Genomic DNA, 21,214 nt, shown 5'->3' with positions numbered 1-21,214 from the left:
GTATAGCTGGATGTCTATCTGTAAAAAAATGAAACAGGACCCATACCTCACACCATACACAAAAACTAAATAAAAATGGATCAAAGACCTAAATATAAAACCAAAAACTATAAAGATGATGGAAGAAAAAATAAGGTCAACACTAGGGGCCCTAATATACAGTGTAAATAGGATACCAGCCATAACTAACAATACACAAACGCCAGAAGATAAGCTAGACAACCGGGATCTTCTAAAAATAAAATACTTAGGCTCATCAAAAGACTTCATCAAAAGAGTAAAAAGAGAACCTACAGACTAGGAAAAAATTTTTGGCTATGACATAGCTGAAAAAGGTCTAATCTCTAAAATCTGTAGGAAAATCCAATATCTCTACAACAAAAAGACAAATAATCCAGTTAAAAAACGGGCAAAGGATATGGACAGACACTTCAGAGAAGACATTCAGATAGCTAACAGACACATGAGAAAATGCTCTGGATCACTAGCCATTAAACCAAATCTGTTGCCTTCAAGTCGATTCTGACTCATAGGGACCCTATAGGACAGAGCAGAACTGCCCCGTAGGGTTCGCTAGCCATTAGAGAAATGTGCATCAAAACTATAATAAGATACCATCTCACCCCAACATTACTGGCACTAAAAAAAAAAAAAAAAGAAAGAAAGAAAATAACAAATGTTGGAGAGGTTGTAGGGCAATTGGAACTCTTATGCACTGCTGGTGGGAATGCAAAATGGTACAACCACTATGGAAAATGATATGGTCCTTCCTTAAAAAGCCAGAAATAGAAATACCATATGATCTAGCAATCCCACTCCTAGGAATATATCCTAGAGAAATAAGAGCCATCACACAAATAGACATACACACACCCATGTTCACTGCAGCATTATTCACAATAGCAAAAAGATGGAAACAACCTAAATGCCCATCAACAGATGAATGGATAAACAATGGCACATTCACACAATGGAATACTATGCAATAATGAAGAACAATGATGAATCTGGGAAACAACCTCACAACATGGATGAATCAGGAGAGCACTATGCTGAGTGAAATCACAAAAGGACAAATACTGTATGAGCCCACTATTATAAAAACTCAAGAAAAGGTTTACACACAGAAAGAAACAATTTATGATGATTATGAGGGAGGGGAGGGTTGGGGAGGGAAAAACACTAGACAGTAGATAAATGGTAACTTTGGTGAAGGGTAAGACAGTACACAGTCCTGGGGAAGTCAGCACAACTTGACCAAGCAGTCATAGAAGCTTCACAGACGCATCCAAACTCCCTGAGGGACTGAGTTACTGGGCTGAAGGCTGGAGGCCATGGTCTCAGGGGACATCTAGCTCAATTGACATAGCATAGCTGATAAAGAAAATGTTCTACATCTGACTGTGTTGGGGAGCATCTGGGGTTTTAACCCTGCGAATGGCCATCTAAGATACATCTACTGGTCCCATCCCGGATGGAGCAAAAGAGAATAAAGAAAACCAAAGACAAAAGGGAAAGATTAGTCCAAAGGACTAATGGACCATAGCTACCATAACATCCGCCAGACTGAGCCCAGAACAACTAGATGGTGCCTGGCTACCACCACTGACTGCTCTGACGGTGATCACAATAGAGGCTCCGGGCAGAGTGGGAGGAAAATGTAGAACAAAATGCAAATTCACACACACACACAAAAGACCAGACTTCCCTGACAGGGAGCACAACAGAGAACCCCTGAGGGAGCAGGAGATCAGTGGGATGCAGACCCCAAATTCTCATAAAAAGACCATACTTAATGGTCTGACTGAGACTAGAGGAATCCCGGCGGTCATGGTCCCCAAACCTTCTGTTGGCCCAGGACAGGAACCATTCCCGAAGACAACTCATCAGACATGAAAGGGACTGGACAGTGGGTAGGAGAGAGATGCTGATGAAGAGTGAGCTAATTATATCAGGTGGACACTTGAGACTGTGTTGGCATCTCCTGTCTGGAGGGGGGATGGGAGGATAGAGTGAGCCGGAAGCTGGAAAAGTTGTCACGAAAGGAGAGACTGGAAGGGCTGACTCATTAGGGGGAGAGCAAGTGGGAGCACGGAGTAAGGTGTATATAAACTTATATGTGACAGTCTGACTTGATTTGTAAACGTTCACTTGAAGCTCAATAAAAGTTAATTAAAAAAAAAAAAAAGAAAGAAAAAGACCAGAATTGCTGGTCTGACAGAGACTGGAGAAACCCCAAGAGTATAGCCCCGGGACACCCTTTTAACTCAGTACTGAAGTCACTCCCCAGGTTCACCCTTCAGCAAAGATTAGACACATCTGTGGGGCCAACAATAACACACGTGATAAATACGCTTCGTAGTTCAATGATGTTTATGAGACTCAATGGGCACACCAGCCTAAAAGCAAAGATGAGAAGGCAGGAAGGGAAAGGAAAACTGGGCAAATGGAAAGAGGAAACCCAGGGTGGAAAATGGGAGAGTGTTGACATATCACGGGGTTGGCAACCAATGTCACAAAACCATTTGTATATTAATTGTTTACAGAAAAAGTAATTTGCTCTGTAAACTTTCAATTAAAGCACAATTATTTATATGCATATATATATAAACAAACCGGTTGCTGTTCAGTGCACTCCCACTCATACGACCCTATAGGACAGAGTAGAACTGACCGAAAGAGTATCCAAGGAGTGCCTAGAGGATTTGAACTGCCCACCTTTTGGTTAGCAGCCATAGCACTTAACCACTATGCCACCAGGGTTTCCACATATATATGTGTATGTTTTTATATATATATATACATATATACACACACATACATGCATACGCACACACGTACACACGCACATACATACGCACATACGTACATACGCACATACATACATACACACACGCGCAGACGTACACACGCACAGACGTACACACGCACATACATACATACGCACACATATAGTACACAGTCTGTACCCAAGAGGGACTCACAGCAGAGAAAGGAAATACAGACACGTTTTCTGACGTTGTCAAGAGGAGGCTGCACCTGTGTAAGTAATTCCTGTGTAAGCAGGTATTGTGAATACCACTTCTGCAGTCACCAGAGCACCCAAGACAGGGGGAAGGTGTTTGGCAAAGGCTTTTTGCGGAAAGCAGGCAGGCTGCCCCTTATCACACAGCGGGGCCGGCACCAGAGGGGGGGTACCCCGGCCCTTCCAGGGAGCTTCCTGGGCGGTGAGAGGCGCTCGCCCTCTGCCTGCAGGCTGGCGGGCCCCGGGGGCTCCTTCACCGCCGGAGGGCCCTGACAGCGGGCACCATTTCCTGGGGATTCCCTGCCCGGACGAGGCTTCTCGGGGAGCGCCCTCCTTTCTGACATTCCCTACAGCCCGCGGGGCCGCGCCTTCTTACGTGAGGAGCGCCCGCTCTCTCCTTTGGCGGAGCCGCGAGACCCCACGCAGCCCCGTGTTTATCCCGGCCGTCACCACAAGGGGTCGCGTTTGAGGCGGAACCTGCACACGAGAGGGACGACAGTGTCCGCGACTGCGCCTCCCAGAGGTGGCTGCGTTCCTCCGGGAGGGCGGGAGCCGGCCCTCCACACGCAGGGGCAAGGGGTCAGTCTACCCAGGCTAAGGAGGCTTTTGAGATGCGTTTGCTGGTAAACGCAGAGTTTAACCTGAGATCTTTGAGTGAAAGTGAAGGTTTTAAAAAAATTTTTATTTCTTGGGGGGTGGGGTCGGGGTAGGAGCTGGTTTAAACTTAGTATTATTGTTAGATATATATATGTATGTATATATATGTGTGTGTATATATATATATATATATATCATAGTTCTTCTCCAGAAAGATAGCTACATAAACATTTAAAAAGATTTTTAAAATTGTGATGTATTAAAATGATGGCATTGCATGTTACTTTACAACTCTTTTCTTCATAGTTTAACAATTTGGGGAATCTGTGTTTGATCGTGCCACAAGACACGGAGCTCAAATACCCTGTTGGCACCTTGTCTTTTTTTTTTTTAATCAGTCTTTGTAGAAAATCCCATTTCACATAGGTGAGAGGATGTATTAACACTATTTAATGGGATGCAGACTGAATATTGTGGGCGAGCTCAAAGGCGCTGAGGAACACAAGCCTCCATGCTCAAGCTGCTTCCCTCTGCAGGGTCAGGGGCTCCAGGCAGGTGTGTGGGGGGGCTGAGTTAGGCAGTGCTGAGGACGTAGCCCCAGACCAATGTGCTCTCAGGGCACCCTTATAAACCAACCATAATAATCAAAGTATATATAAAACTTCAATAACTTAACAACAAAAAGACAAATAACTCAATCATAAAATGGGCAAAGGACTTGAATAGACATTTTACCAAAGAGGACTTTCAAACGGCCACCAAACACATGAAAAAATGCTCAGCGTCATTCGCCATTGGAGAGATGCAAATCAAAACCGCAATGAGATTAAAAAAAAAAAAATCAATGTTGGTGAGGATGTGGGGAAATTGGGACCCTTATTCATTGCTGGTGGGAATGCAAAATAGTACAGCTGTTTTGGAAGACAATGTGGTGGCTCCTCAAAAAGCTAAAAATAGAACTACCATATGACCCAACAATTCTACTCCTAGGTATATGCCCAAAAGACTTGAAACAGAGACTTGTACACCAGTGTTCACTGAAGCACCATTCACAATAGCCAAAAGGTGGAAACAACCTAAATGGCCATCAACAGACGAATGGATAAACAAAATGTGACACATTCATACAATGGAATACCACTCAGCCAGCTGGAGAAATGAAGCCTTGAGACATGCTACGATAAGGATGGAGCCGGAAAACATTATGCTGAGTGAAATAAGCCAATCACAAAAGGACAAATATTGTATGCCTTCATGTCTTCACTTACATAAAAAGACAAAAAAAGGCAAGCATATGGAGAACAAAGTTTATTAGTAGTTACCGGGGCAGAGGGGACATGGAAAGGGGTTAATGGTGATGGAAATATCACCTCGATTAAGGGCAGGGGTGCACAGCTGATTATTGTAATTGCTGTCAATAAGTTGCAGGCCTATAAAAAGTTGAATTGGCAAAAGTTGTGTGATAGATACATCTACACACACACAAAAGAGTAGCTTCTGAAGCTGCTTATGTACAACCAAAAACCTCATGGGATTTGGTTTCTTGGTTTGGAGGTTTAGGGTCATGGTTTCATGGGACAACCTAGTTAATTGGCCTAATAACATGTTTAGTGCTTCTGTTCTACCTTCTGGTTTGTTGTGTAGTGTCTGGGGTGTTAAAAGCTTGTGAGTGGCCACCCAAGGCACAACAATTGGCTCTATTTGCCTGGAGCAACAGAGGAAGAAGGAGGGTTAAGAATAGGAGGATATGGAATGTGTGGCAAATTGCCTTCGGGAACAACTGCCTCCTTTGCCAGGAGACCAGAAGAACTGGATGGTGCCTGGCTACTATTATTGAATATTTCAATCCAAGATTCCATAAAACAATTTCCGTAGAAGGATCCTAATCAAAAGGAGGAAAATGCAGAACAGAATTTCATATTCTCATGAACTCCAGACTTCTTGGAGTCAGGAAGATTGGATGAACCCTCAAAACCATTGCCTTGAGATAATCTTTAAACTCTAAATCAAAAGTATCCCCTGAAGTCTTAAAACCGAAAGGTAGTTTAGCTTAACTAGTAAAAAATGTCTGCCTTGAGCATTATGCTCTTTTAAGAACTATCTGTATGGGAATAAACTGACAACAGCAACTCGAAAGATTGGATAGGAACCTTAGGGGGCAGTGAATTTATATTAATGGGGAAGAACCACTCAGAAAAGGAGGGTGAGAATGGCTGCACAACTCAAATGTAATCAATGTCATTAAATGTAGAAGCTATTGAATTGGTGTATATTTTGCTGTGTATATTCTCAACAACAAAATAAAATTATATAATAAGAAAAATTGCCATCAAGTTGATTCTGACTCATGGCAACCCCATGTGTGTCAGAGTAGAACTGTGCTCCACAGGGTTTCCAATGGCTGATTTTTCAAAAGTAGATCTTCAGGCCTTTATTCTGAGGTACCTCTGAGTGGACTCGAACCTTCAGCCTTTGGGTAACAGCTGAATATGTAACCATTTGCACCACCCAGGGAGACTCTGGGCACCTGTAGCACTTAGGAATGAGGGCCAGCCCCGTGCCATTCCATCACTGACCCGGAAGCTACCTGTCACACTGCCACAGACTGAGGGTGAGGCTTGCTCCTTCTTTACTTTCCCATTCAGCCTCTCCTATCTTTTTTCTTTTCTGCTGTTCCTTACATGTTTTCCTTTTCCATTCCCCCATTTCATGGTTCTCCTCCCCATCTCTTCATCTATCTTAGTGAAGCTAAGAGCTTTCAAAAGCCAGCCCGTTTTCCCTACCATCAGCTTCTCTCTTGCCTTTAAGCCATGACCACCCTTCTTGGAGCATGAACCCACAGGGCTTGGGGTTGTGCTGTCAGTGGATCTCTGAAAATGGTACATCCCAGAGTTAGGAAGGCTAGGAGAATCACTGTGTCATTAAACAGTCTATGTAAGCAGAATACACAGCACAGAGCCTGTGTGCTCACGTTGTCCTGGGCCTGAGCCGAGTGTCACGCACCTGAGCTCTGTCTTGTGAATCTCAGCGATTTTCCTTTCCAGCTTCTCTGAATGTTTAGGGAAAAACTGGAACTTGGAGCTGTAGCCTTCAGGGTGTTTCCCTGGATCATAATCCCCAATCTCCGCTTTAAAAAGGAAGACAGAGGAAAGTAATTGTGGAGACAGGTAAATCATTACTGGCGAGGCAACCAAGAGATTAACACACACAGCAAAAGCCCATGGACCAATCAGATTTACAAAGAGCAGTGGATCCTGAGCCCAGCTATGGGTTGGCAGAGGGCAGATCCCTCAGGTGCATACCAACCTTTGTTTCCCCCTAGGCATGCACTCTGGGTGACATTCAAGTTTAAACACAGAGATGATAGTGTTGACCCTGTGTTCTGAGAGCACCACAAAGAAATTTGCAATAAAAGAGCAGAAGCCAGTGACACAGTCCTCATCCATTCAGCCAGGAGAAGAGGGCCTGAGAGCGCTGCCTTTGTGGCAACACAGGAAACGGTGAGTTCCATCAGGGAGATAGAACCTCCTGGGCCTGTGCCAGATCAGAAGTCTTAATCTTGTTTTTGAGGATTTAGCAGCAGATTGATGAACAAGCCATGATCCAAACTCTAAACTCAACTCTCAGTCCAAATCAAATCAAATGAATGAACCTGAATAAACATTCACTGAGGGCTGACCAGGTGCCAGGCCCCTTTGAGAGAACTGTAGAGCTAGAAGACTGGTTGTAACCAGTAAGTGTCACAGAGTTCAGGGGCACCGAGTTCTAAGGCTGACTTCTCAGTTCTCTGCCTGGTATGGCTTTCTCCTCTGGCCATTCACAGAGAGTCTAGCTAACCTATCCCCAAAGCTGCAGCCCATGGTGCTCCCCACAGTGCATTCTGGGTCAGAATCCAGCGTTCTTGACATGAAGCACTCGGAGGGAGCACGGTGGGTCTAAGAGGAAGAGCTGGTGCCATCTGCTTTGTGGCTGCCCTCTTTCCTTCCCCATGAGAGCCACAACCAGCTCAGGTGAGAAGTCTTGAGGGAGGAGTAAATGCTAAAAGGGAAACATGCCCTTCTCTCACAGCTGAGTATTATTACTTGTGACTTGTGCCCTTTCCCACAAAGAGTCATGGTGTCTTCTAAATTACTTGGGAATTTCTATCACGTAGCAAGAGACAAAAGGCTTCCCTGAGCCTGAAGTCCAATGTGATCCTATGCCACGGAGTCATTTATTATGATTTTATTTAGAAAGCTGCAAGTGGAAAACATCAATGTTTGACATCAAGTACATCTTTAAAAGAAAAATCAAAACAAAACAGAAATTTTCAATATGATTGTTAAGGAGTTTAAAATATTACTTAGATTGGGTTAGGATTTCTTTTTAAAAATGTAAGGGGCATCTTTGGATACCTCAGACTTCGTCAGCTCCTTCTAGACACTTCCCATTTAGGGTTTTTTAAAAACAGAGGTCTCAGAAGTCAAGGTTGCAATGGACTGACCCTTAAATTTCTTAACACAGCTGTGTTTATTTCTCTTGCCGGGGGGGACTTTAGTTTCTTCTCGGCTGAAACTCTCTAGTCTCTCTTTACAAAACAGCTTCTGGGCGTTCACAGGTTCCCGGTTATAAGTCCAGATTCTGGATGGCAACTTCATGATTTTAGTAGTATGGCCCAAAATGATTCAGTGGTAATGACAGTTTCAGGTCTAGGGACTAAGAGAAATCTAGGAAATGGCATTTAATTGCCTAGCACTTCAGTAAAGGGGAGGGGTCACATGCCAAGGCTGTGTATCAAGCCAGTCTGGGCATCAGCAGGGTACAGCCCCAACTCTTAGTTATTAGCATGTCAGGAAATGTGCTTGTTACTTGGACATATTTTCAACTTTGAGCACCTTGCACTAAAAGGTCTCTGAAATAGATACCAGAAGCTTCACATTCTGGTTTGCATTACTGGGTAGGAAAAGACGATTCAGATGACTGCCCAGAGTCTCAGTAACCTTATCAACTAAGGGCACAGGGCCAACTCCCCAAACAGAGTCAGAATGACTGGCAGTAAAACCTTAAATACAGTTTACGATTGAGTGCTCAGTGCTTGCGGGCTCTAGGGAGTCTGGGCAAAATCCTCAAGCTTGGACTCTGCTTTGGGTTAGATACTGTCTATATCCAAAAAGTAGTCATCTGTGGTAACTGAAATAATGTAATCAGCACTTAGCATGAAAAGCAAATTTCTCCTGTCAAAAACCGTTACCTTGAAGGATATAGGCCGCTAACAAGGCAGCATCTGAAGTTTTACAGAGGAGACGGCCATGGTAGAGATCCCTTTTGATCTGTAGGAAGACCAAATACCTGGAGAGAAAACAGAGATTGAACTATAAAGGATTTCTTTGACTGGCCGGTCAAAATCTTTGTCAGGAGACTTTCACTACATTAAAAAAAAAAATCTCAGAACATATCCTAGAACAAACAGTTTCCATTTCCCTGGAGACTCTCTCATGTGCTTTGCCCCAAACTGATTTGTGGTTCAATTCAAAACAACCTGTCAGTTTCCTTCTGTAGCTCAAAACAAAAATGGCATTTCCTGGTAAAGGCATCGCCCCTCAGCTCTGGGCTCTGAAAGGCGCCAGCCCCTGCCAGTCTAGTGCTAGAGACAAAAACTGTGCCACCAGAAAGGGGCAACCTGGGCTCTCTCTCCACCTTGGACTTATGTTCCTTCATAAGAAGTGGAACGCTGGGTGAAGAAACTAACCCAAGAAAGGGTTCAGCCTTGGTTTGCCATGAGAATCTGTCCATATGGAGAAACAGCCTTCAGTTATTTGGAAGAGGTCAACCAGACCTCTCAGAATTTGAATAGGGTGTAAGAAGAGGCATTGGTGAAGGAAACACAAACATTAAGGAGAAACGTATAGCCATCTCTTCAAATATAGAGAGCTCTCATCTCAGGTGGAAGCTGATATGTATTGAACACTTACTATCTGCCAGTCTAGGTGTTAGGTACTTTACGTAGAACATCTTATTTAATTCTCACAGGACAGTTTGAGATCCTCAAAACCCATTGCCATCAAGTCGATTCCGACTCGTAGCAACCTTATAGGATAGAGTAGAACTGTCCTGTAGGGTTTCCAAGGCTGTATATCTTTACGGAAGCAGACTGCCACGTATTTCTCCCGTGGAGTGCCTGGCGGGTTCAAACTGCGGACCTTTTTGGTTGGCAGCTGAGGACACTTTGACAAAAGTACTATTAATACTTCTACTTTTACTCCAACTTTAAGTGATTTTCTCATGGACATACAACTAGTAAGTGGCAGAGCAGGGATTCAAATTCAGCATTGTTAGACTCTTAAGTTTGGCTCTTAATCACTATGCTATTGAATCACTATGGGGTAGAAGCCATGCCAGCGATATTTCAAATACCAGCAGGGTCACCAAGATGAACAGGTTTCAGCAGAGCTTCCAGACTAAGACATTCTAGGAAGAAAGGCCAGGTGATATACTTCTGAAAATTAGCCAGTGAAAACCCTATGGATCACAATAGAACACTGTCCTAGGTAGTATTGGAACATAAGCTCCCTAGGTTGGATGGCACTGGAAATACACAGTGGATTCAAGTATCCAATAATTGGGAAGATGGAGCAGGGCTGGGCAGTATTTCACTCTGTTGTACATGGGGTCATTATGAGTTGGAGCCAACTTGACAGCAACTAAAAGCAACAATATCCTGCCCTTCTTGTGCTATAACTGCTTCCTAGTTTCACCTGAAACCAAACAAAACCCGTTGCTGTCGAGTAGATTCCAACTCATAGCGACCCTGTAAGACAGAGTAGAACTGCCCAATAGGTTTTCCCAGGTTATAATCTTTACGGAAGCAGGCTGCCACATCTTTCTCCTGTGGAGTGACTGGGGGGTTTGAACTGCTGACCTTTTGGTTAACAGCTGAGTGCTTCAGCCACTGCGCAGTGCAATGGAATTGCCGACTTTCCATTTGGAAATGTCTTTAACAAGGAGTAGGACTTCTGGTGTTCATGACTGACCTCAAAGATGCCCTAAGAAGAGCAAAAGCCAGGAGTATCAAACCCTTGAGTGAGTCAGCTACCACACTGGCTCCTTGGCCACAGAGAATCTGTGGTGCCTTAAAAAATGCGTATACAAATTCCTTAATATTCCTAATTTCAAAAAAGGTAGAGCTTAATTTCCTTTCTTCGAGTTTGAGTTGGACATAGTGACTTGCTTCTAACAAATAAAACAAAGCAGAACAGATAGTGTCTGACTTTTAAGACTAGGTCATAAAGGCATTGCAAGTTCCCCCTGTTTTCTCTCTTAAATCACTCACTCTGTGAAGACATTCTAGAAGCTCTGTAAAGAGGTCCATGTGGCAAGGAACTGAAGCTTTTTGCCAACAGCCAGCAAGAAACTGAGGCATTCTGCCAAGAGTCATGTGACTGGCTTAGTAATGGTTCCTCCAGCCTCAGTGACGCCTTCAGATGACTGTAGTCCTGTCCAGCCTCTTGACTGCGACCTCTTAAGAAACCCTAAGCCAGGAACACCCAGCTAAGCTGCTCCTAAATTCCTGACCCACAGAAACAATGAGATAATAAATGGTTGTTGTTTTAAGTTTTGGGTACTTTGTTATGCTACAGTATTCTTAGAAAGAGTAGTGAAAATATAGTAAAATTCCCTTAAATATATCAGCCTGAACCAAAAAGAAATTGGGGCTTCTGAACAAATGGTGGTTTCCACTGCTTCTGTTTTCAGGCTGAAGAATAAAACAGGAAATTCCATGCTCGCTTGATTGTGTGAAAATGCCCAAGAGAAAGAGGACTTTTGACCTTGACCGGTGTACCTTCTAAAAGGGGGTGGGGAGGGAGACCAGCAGGTGACCTTGAGAACACTGGGCTTGGTGATTCAGGTAATTAGCATCAGAAATGAAAGAGCAACCAAACCTTCTCAAGGCCTCCAAGGCCACATATCAGAACCATCAGCATCACCTGGGAGCTTGTTGGAAATGCAGAGTACCAGGCCCATACTAGATCTACTGAATCCTAACCTGCCTTTTAACAACATCCCCGGGTGACTTGTATATTGATTAAGGTTTAAGAAGCACTGTCCTAAGAAAATTCAAAAGCATTCTTCTAACCACATCAGGGTGGACTGTCCTCCTCACACCAAAGGGAAGGTGAGTATTGTAGTCTGGAATTTAACAAGACGTTCTCCTCCTCCCCTCCCTGTGTTCTGCCCCAATGTTTGCCGAGGAGAAAGGCATCATGTAGAGTGAATAATTAAGATGGATCTACCAAATCAAGCTTGTCCTCACTCTGCTTCCCACAGTGAAAATGCCACACGGTGTGTAGGAGAGAGAGAGAGAGAGCACTTCTCTGCCGCTCCCTTTTCCAGACCCCACCTTCCCCAGGCTTTGGCAGGATGTGGATGCAAATCTTTTTTGCCCCTTACTTACTGACCGCTCCCTGGGCCTGTGTTTACACATCACGCCTCCCACACCTCTCTACTTGTCTGTGTCCAAAATTCAGGGGCGGTATCCACTGGGTTAGAGGAGACACTGCGGTGGGATGCCAAAGCTCTCAGCAGTGAGTCTCAACGTGGTGTTGAGAGGACTCTCCCCCTGGGGAGCATGTCAGACTCTTTAGGGGGTGCTCCTGTGATTTGAAAGGCTTCTTTCCCATCCTGCTCAAGGGTACCTGCTCCTCCTCACCCTAAGAACCACTGTCTGATTAGGCATCATTACTGTGGGCACACAGCAGGTGCCTCAGGTGAGCTAGGATCGAAACAAGGCTGTCAACTGCTGGGCGGAGTTCCCCTGGACTTCTGGTGGCCAAGGCGCAATCTCCAGCAATGCCATAGCAACTGGAATTGGGCGGTGGGGGCGGGGAGGAGGTGATGAGGGGCAAGTGAACATCCTAAAGAAACAAACCACAGTCTTCAGACAAAAAGAAGAGATGAGCTCACGAAATGACCAACTGACAGCTCCCAGGGAGAAAACTGCACTAGGCTTACCCCCACTTTTTTTTCTGCCACAGCCACTTCCATCATGTTTTGTGCTTTGTTCATTTAAGCAGGAACCAGTGACTCAGTGTTGACGGTCATGAAAACTATCCCATATGATTCATAGCACCCTTAGACCTATCCCCAAGAGAACTTGGCATGTTTTCCCCTGCCACACATAGGCTGAAGGAAGACTATCTTGTTGTTTGAGACACTGCCACCAGGGCCACTATGCGCTGCCTACTGAGGCTACCCAGCCCAGCCGGTTCCTGATGAGCAGGCTAGCTGAGTTACCCAACCTCAGCACCTCAGAGCAGGGAGGGTGTTTGGAATCATACAGCCCAATTCCCTCATTTCATAGCTGAGGAAACGCGAGTCCAGAAGTGTAGAGTGACTTGTCTGAGGTGACACAGTGATCAGAATCAAGGACCCTTGACTCCAGGCCTGACACTTTTCTACCCCCATCGTAATTCAGTTAGGCATCAGGTTAGAGAGAGAAGGGTCCTAAACCAAGTCTGGAGAACTCTTTGTCATCAAGGAGAAATTCTAATTGGAACCAAACAAGAATGATCTGGGATTTGAACCAGCTCTTTCTGATTTAACCCAGCATTCAGAAAACTACAGCCTGCTGCCATAGTTTCCAATGAAATAAAATTCTATTGGAACACAGCCATGCTCATTCATTTACATATCATCTATGGCTGTTTTCACACTACAATGGCAGAATCGAGCATTTGTAACAGAGACCATCTAGCTCATGGAGCCTACAATACTTACCATCTGGTCCTTTACAGAAAAAGTTTGCCAATCCATCTTAGTCTAAGTTTTTAACCTTTACACTAGGCTCAACCAATGTTCACTGAATGAATAAATGACTTAACAGCTCCCTGCATTCATCATATATATTCGTTCATTCCAGTAAGATTTTTTGAGCACCTGTTGTGTCAGACAAAGATAGGACCCTATTTGCACTCAGTTTCCTAGTGTTACTTGATCTTTCCAAAGAGTTCCTACTCCTGTGGTTCCTGTTAAAAGCTAAATCTGGCTCCTAATCCCCATTTTCTCTGCCTTGTCTCTAGCCCAGACAAGAAAATCTATTTATTACTTTAAAAAATGACAAAAGAGATTAATCAGGATTTGGCTACTAAATGTATCATCTGGGAAGAGTCCAAGAGATAAATTGAAGCACAGTTCTTTACTCCCTGCTTCTTCATTCTCTCCTTTCAGCCTGGTTTTATGGGAATGGCTGAGATGGTGGCAGAATTTAGGAGGAATACTGCCAGGAAAAAGCACACTGACAGCTACACTAGCGTGGCAGCAAGGTGGCGTGGAGGGCTCTAAGTCAGAAATGAATTATGGGTATCAAGTGAGGCTGAGGCAGGTACCCACTCCCTTAAAATCAGTAGGGATTTGAGTGAGGAGAAAAATGCACCGAATCTTATGATCTCAGCAGAATGTCCTGGGGAAGGGGCGATAAAAAGGCTCTAAGTCAGGCCCAGGCACTCTGTGGTCTACATTCCTGAGAATTCCCAGCTTGGAAACTGCATCCTAGAGAAGGAAGACTTGTGAGGTGGAGAGCAGGAGGAACATAGCCCAGGATGGTTAACACCAAGGCATGCAATCGGAGAGGAGCTCAGCTGCTTGGTGGTGCCTGAAGTTTGCTGGGTTGGTGAGAGCCCTAGCCATGTTTCTAACACTGTGCTTACCAGACTTGGATGGAACCTGGGATGGCTTTCTCTCCCAGTCCTCAGAAGTTAGCTGCTTAAACCATAGGCCTCTAGGTGGTGGGGAAGAGGACAGAGGAGGAGCAGGGATTGTTAGAAGTCCCTTTCCACATAAACCAGGGAGAAAAGCCTGTGCTAACTGCACCTGTGCCCTGTGCAGAGCCTTGGGGTTTATGGGCCACGTAACTGGTCTGCCAACAAACACGTACAGTGCCTTTGCTCAGCGCAAGGCTCACTGGGAGTGTGTTAAGACATGTACAATTCAGTCCAATTGGCACCGAGTCCATTCCGACTCATGGAGACCCCACATGTGTCAGTAGAACTGTGCATCGTGGGGTTTTCAATGGCTCATCTTTCAGCGGCAGATCACCAGGCCTTTATTTTGAGGTACCTCTGGGTAGACTGGAACCACTAACCTTCTGGTTAGCAGCTAAGTGTCAGCTGTTTATACCACTCAGGGACTCCCGTTAAAACACATAGGACCCTAGTATAGTGGTTAATTCTGCCAACAATTCCTTGAGTTAGATACTATTACCTTCATTTTATAATCAAGGAAACGGAAGGTCAGAGAGGTTAAATATCTTGTCCAAGGTCACACAACCAAGAAGTGACAGAAGTAGGATTTGAGCTCCCAGGTCTGTGCTGCTTCTTGGGCAAGAGGGTCTGTACAATAATATGTAGTGACATTTGATTTAGACAATGGATTGTCAAGGGCTCCTCCTAAGGGCTGAGACAGCCATATGTTTTTGCCTTCAAACAAATCAGAAAGCCACGCATCTTGGCACTGTCACTGGTAGCTTGCTGGGTTGTGTTGGGCCAACCCCTTTCATTCCGGCTCTACTGTTGGTCCAGTGAGGTGGAGACCAGGCAATCCTGACAGACGGTGTCAGAATCGAGGTGCTAGGTTCTCAACAAAGATGTGTTAAGTTTGTCCTGGTGTGTGGACAGCAGCTGTGGACTGCTGGGTCTGCCCTGGCACTGGCACCTCCTTCAACAGAGAGAAGCTCAGAGCTAACTAAGGCAGACACTCTGGAGGCTGCGAGCAGGGCAGGCTACTGTTCTGCCTAAACTCTTCTCTGCTTAGTAACATAGCTTAAAGCTACAGGTCCCTCATTAATATGAATGGGCTTGGTTTTTCAAAAATGAAATGGGAGTCACATCAACTTCTCGGTTAGTGAGCAGAGCCTGCAGTTTGTATACCCAACAAGGAGCATGAGGTTCAGTCCTAAGCACACACCTTACTGCCCTCAGTCTGCAACGCAGGCGGGTGCACACAGCCCTAAGCAGCTGGAGGAAACAGCTTTCTGATCCTCCTGACTCCCTCCACCCCCACTGGGGCCAGGAGAAGAAGCCACTTCCCCTCCTTGTTCTACTTCTTTGCTCCCTTTGCACTACTGATTCCTGTGTCTTGCCCGTTGCCTTTCCCATTTCCTCCTTTTCCTTCTTGGAGAAACTCCTACTCCCTTGGCCTGATATAAAGCTAGCAGCATGCTCTTCAGAACAGGAAATGAAAATAACTCCACATTCTTTTCTCTTCCTTCCCTCTCTTTCCTTCCTTTGGGGTTTTCCTAAGTAGTTCAGGATCTAGAAGTAGATCTCAAAACCTTACAAGACAGCAATGCCCGGCTTGCTATCGTCACGGTTTTAGGGGGAGGATCACAGCTGGCAGTGCTCTTTCCGCCTCAGCTCTGGATTCCCTGACATCATCTCTTCATCCATGGCCCTGCCCTCTACAAGGTAATATCAAGATTTTGGTTACGTCAAAATCAAAAACATCAGTTGCTGTTGAGTCGACTTTAACTCATGGTGACCCCATGTGTGTCAGAGTAGAACTGTGCTCCATATAAGGTTTTCTATGGCTGATTTTTCAGAAGGGGATTGCCAGGCCTTTCTTCCAAGGTGCTTCTGGGTGGACTCAAACCTCCAATCTTTTAGCCAGCAGCTGAGCATATTAACTGTTTGCACCACCCAGGGATTCCATGTCAAAATTAAGTCTTTCTAATATAAAAAGATACATTGATAATTACTGGTGATTGGAATGTGAAAACTGAAAACAAAGACTGATCGGTAGTTGGAAAATATGGCCTTGGTGATAGAAATGATGCTGGAGATCGAATGATAGAATTCTGCCAACACCAATGACTTATTCATTGCAAATACCTTTTTTCAACAACATCGACAGTGACTATACACACAGACCTCACCAGAGGGAATACACAGGAATCAAAGCAACTATATCTGTGGAAAGAGACGATGGAGAAGATCAGTATCACCAGTCAGAACAAGGCCAGGGGCTGACTGTGGAACAGACCATCAATCACTCCCATGCAAGTTTGAGTTCAAGCTGATGAAAATTAAAACAAGTCCACAAGAGCCAAAGTACAACCTTGATTATATCCCACCTGAATTTAGAAACCATCTCAGGAATAGATTTGATGTGTTGAACACTAATGACCAAAGACCTAATGAGTTGTGGAATGACATCAAGGACATCATACATGAAGAAAGCAAGAGGCCATTAAAAAGACAGGAAGGAAAAGAAAGACCAAAATGGATGTCAGAAGACCCTCTGAAACTTGCTCTTGAACGTTGAGCAGCTAAAGCGAACAGAAGAAATGATGAAGTAAAAGAGCTGAATAGAAGATTTCAAAGGGCAGCTCCAGAAGACAAAGTATTTAATGAAATGTGCAAAGACCTGGAGTTAGAAAACCAAAACGGAAGAACACACTCAGCATTTCTCAAGCTGAAAGAACTGAAGAAAAAATTCAAGCCTTGAGTTGCAATTCTGAAGGATTCTACAGGCAAAATATTGAATGATGCACTAACTATCAAAAGAACATGCAAGGAGTACACAGAGTCACTGTACAAAAAGAACTGGTCGATGTTCAGCCATTTCAGGAGGTGGCATATGATCAGGAACCGATGGTACTGAAGGAAGAAGTCCAAGCTGCACTGAAGACCCTGGTGAAACACAAGGCTCCAGGAACTGACTGAACACCAACTGAGATGTTTCAACAAACAGATGCAGTGTTGGAGGTGCTCACTAGTCTATGCCAAGAAATTGGAAGACAGCTATCTGGCCAACTGACTGGATGAGATCCATATTTGTGCTCGTTCCAAAGAAAGGTGATCCAACAGAATGCAGAAATTATCAGACATTATCATTAATATTCACACACAAGTAAAATTTTGCTGAAGATCATTCAAAAGCGGCTATAGCAGTACATCGACAGGGAACTGCCAGAAAATCAAGCCAGATTCAGAAGAGGATGTGGAACGAGGGATGTCATTGCTGATGTTAGATGGATCTTAGCTGAAAGCAGAGAATACCAGTAAAATGTTTACATGTTTTACTAACTATGCAAAGGCATTCGACTGTGTGGATCACACCAAATCATGGATAACATTCCAAAGAATGGGAATTCCAGAACACTTATTTGCGCTCATGAGAAACTTCTACTTAGATCAAGAGGCAGTCGTTCAAACAGCACAAGGGGATACAGTGTGGCTTAAAATCAGGAAAGCTGTGCCTCAGGGTTGTATCCTTTTACCATACTTATTCAGTTTGTATGCTGAGCAAATAACCTGCGAAGCTGGACTATATGCAGAAGAACATGGCATCAGGATTGGAGGAAGACTCATTAACAACCTGGGATATGCAGATGACTTGGCTTACTGTATAAATAGCATGGGGGTGGTGTCTGACCTCTTCTCTTTTCACAAGGAAGAGGGAGAATCAAGATCAACAGCCCAAAGCTGATTCCTATGAGGCGGAGGTCAGGCACGCCTCCTCTCTCCACCATATTTACCAATTCTGACACCAACGGTCCCTCCCACAGCACTCTTTACTTCTCTGCTGGGTTCGCTAATTCATTGCAATGGCCATACAGAACTCACAGACCATACTCATGATTAGGGGTTTATTAGGGAAGTAACAGTTACAATTCAGGCTCAGGAACACTTAGGATACAGTTCTTCCATGAGGACAGACTCTTCCCAGCTGTGCTTGAAAGCGAGCCTCTGCCTGACCCTTGGCCTCTGCCCAAAGGCACTCAGCTTTCCCTCTCCGTGGGCTGGGAAACCCACCACGCCATCTACGGCTGCTGGGTCACTGCCACCACTTTCTGCTACCACTTCTTGCCATCTTCAGGGTTACAGCTCCTTCTCTCTGTCTCATGGGACCAGGAGCTTCTCAGCACAGGAATCCCAGGTCCAAAGGACGCACTGTCTGCTCCTGGCTGTTCTTCCTTGGTGGTGGTGGGATCTTCTCTTTCCTGCCTCTGGGATGGCTCATTTCAAACCCAGAGGGATAGCAAAACTGACCAATCCCTTTGGTGGGCGACAATTACCCTATCACACAGTCCTGCCCAATCACTTGGGTTGGAGTTACGAGACCATGGCTAGAAAGGCCACAAGAAAGTGATCCATTGTACCACACTTATTGAAAGTGAAGAAGACTTGAAGCACTTACTGACAAAGATCAAAGGCTACAGCCTTCAGTACAGATTACACCTTAATGTAAAGAAAACAAAAAATCCTCACAACTGGACCAATAAGCAGATAATGATAAATGAAAAAAAATATTGAAATTGTCAAGGATTTCATTTTACTTGGATCAACAATCAATGCCCTTGGAAGCAGCAGTCAAGAAATCAAAGCAGTGTATTGGGCAAATCTGCTGCAAAAGACCTATTTAAAGTCTCAAAAAGCAAAGATGTCACCTTGAGGACTAAGGTGTGCCTGACCCAAGTCATGGTATTTTCAGTCGCCTCATATCCATGTGAAAGCTGGACAATGAATAACGAAGACTGAAGAAGAATTGATGCATTTGAGCTATGGCTCTGGCAACGAATACTGAACATACTGTGGACTGCCAGAAGAATGGACAAATCTGTTTTGGAAGAAGTACAGTCAGAATGCTCCTTAAAAGTGAGGATAGCATGACTTTGACTTATGTACTTTGGACATGTTATCAGGAGAGACCAGTCCCTGGAGGGCATAATGCTTGGTAAAGTAGAGGATCTGCAAAAAAAGAGGAAGGCCCTTAATGAGACGGGTTGACACAGTGGCTACAACAATGGGCTGAAACGTAGCAATGATTGTGAGGATGGCACAGGACTGGGCAGTGTTTCATTCTGTTGTGCTTAGGGTCACTATGAATCAGAATTGACTCACTGGCACCTGACAATATAAAAACCAGGGACCTTTGCTGCAGAGAGTTCTCAAACCTGCCAGGCAAGACTTTCAGAGTGAATTTGGCTCAGCTATACAAAAATCTTTGAAGTTCCTATTCATCTGACCCTATTGTAGGATGGAGGTAGGCACGGAGGTTTTTTCTCATCCTCAGGTGATACCGGATGAGATAGGAAACATCGATCGAGCTGTCCGCCTGCCACAGAATCTGATCCCGCAATAATCCGTTTATCAGGGATCTATCCCGCTAGCACACTGCAGTTTTCCCTTCAGGATTTAAAGTCTCCAGTATTTCCCAGCTTGACTTTCAGTGTCATTCCTTGGTACTTCCCAAGTACATCCACTGGATCGTTGGAGTCAATTCTCAACACCCAACATAAGCAGAAACAGACCTTTCCCAAAACATCCACAGAGGCCACATCATAGGTGTCTTAGTTGTCTAAACCCAGTGCTGTCGAGTCGATTCCGACTCATAGTGACCCTATAGGACAGAGTAGAACCGCCCCATAGAGTCTCCAAGGAGCGCCTGGTGGATTTGAACTGCCAACCCTTTGGTTAGCAGCCGTAGCACGTCTAGTGCTGCTGTATCAGAAACACCACAAGTGGGTGGCCTTAACAAACAAAAATTTATCTTCTTACAGTTTAGGAGGCTGGAAGTCTGAAGTCAAGGCACTGGCTCTAGGGGAAGGCTCTCTCTCTCTGTAGGCTCTGGGGGAAGGTCCTTTGTTCTTTGGTGATCTTCATGTGTTGGCGTCTATCTTCCCCCATTTGCTCACTTGCTTGTTTAATCTCTTTTATATCTTAAATTAGATTGACTTAAGATACACCCCACACCAATACTGTCTCATTAACAGAAAAAAGAAAACCCATACCCAAATGGGATTATAACCACAGGTATAGGGGTTAGGATTTACAACACTTACTTTGCGGGGGGGGGGGGGGAGCACAATTCTATCCATAACAATAAAAACCAAAAAAAAAAAAAAAAAAACACCAAACCCATTGCCATTAAGCAGATTCTGACTCATAGCAATCCCATGGGACAGGGTAGAACTGCCCCATAGGGTTTCCAAGGAGCGCCTAGGGGATTGGAACTGTCAACCTTTTGGTTAGCCGTAGCTCTTAACCACTATGCCACCAGGGTTTCCTATCCATAACAATAGGTATAAGAAAAAATGGTTTTGATTACTTAGTTATTCTAGATCCCCTTGAGGGTGGCCAGTTTGAGATGAAGCACTCAGACGCCTCTTGAAGGAAAGCAGCTCGGTTAGTTCCACCCACTAAGGATGTGAGCAAGGAAAACGCGTGGAAATAGCGTTCAGAGGCAGTAAGGTGGTGTTCTGCAACAATTCCTTGCCTATAAGAGGTGCTTCCAAATTAGAGGCTCTACGAGGTCACGGTCCTCTTCCCTGCTCTCTTGAACAGGTGTCAGGGGCTGGGAGGGGAGTGCTCAGGCTCACCTGGTTATTTCTTCTTTCAGGGCTGCAGGGTCTGCAGGGTAAAACTTCACACGGAAACACATGGTGAACGGAGGCTGGGCTGCAGAGAAAAAGACGTGCTGGTCAGGAAGAGTCTCCACCAGGAGGTGACTGGGTCTCCTGCTCTGGGATACACAGGTCTCTGAACCATCAGAAGAAAATCCTTGTATGTTTAGGGCCAACTGATACTCTGAGGAGTGGAAAACTATACGTGAAGACCA

At 44.7% G+C, this 21,214-nt stretch overlaps 1 protein-coding gene across 2 annotated transcripts in view; it reads right to left on the bottom strand.

The window, feature by feature from the left end:
- The window catches only part of FRMD5 (FERM domain containing 5), a 207,439-nt gene that overhangs the window by 35,022 nt on the left and 151,203 nt on the right, over positions 1–21,214 (bottom strand). For both annotated transcript variants that reach the window (XM_064292034.1, XM_064292035.1), the window contains exons 4-6: positions 20,976–21,054; positions 8,853–8,950; positions 6,626–6,749 (exon numbers count right to left, since the gene is read on the bottom strand). In XM_064292034.1, coding sequence (XP_064148104.1) covers positions 6,626–6,749; positions 8,853–8,950; positions 20,976–21,054 — 301 coding nt within the window. The remainder of the gene's footprint in view (positions 1–6,625; positions 6,750–8,852; positions 8,951–20,975; positions 21,055–21,214) is intronic.

Source organism: Loxodonta africana, chromosome 10 (assembly GCF_030014295.1).
Source record: "Loxodonta africana isolate mLoxAfr1 chromosome 10, mLoxAfr1.hap2, whole genome shotgun sequence".
Taxonomy (NCBI): Eukaryota; Metazoa; Chordata; class Mammalia; order Proboscidea; family Elephantidae; genus Loxodonta; species Loxodonta africana.
The sequence above is the reverse complement of the archived record's forward strand: the minus strand, read 5'-3'. Positions and strand labels throughout refer to the sequence as shown.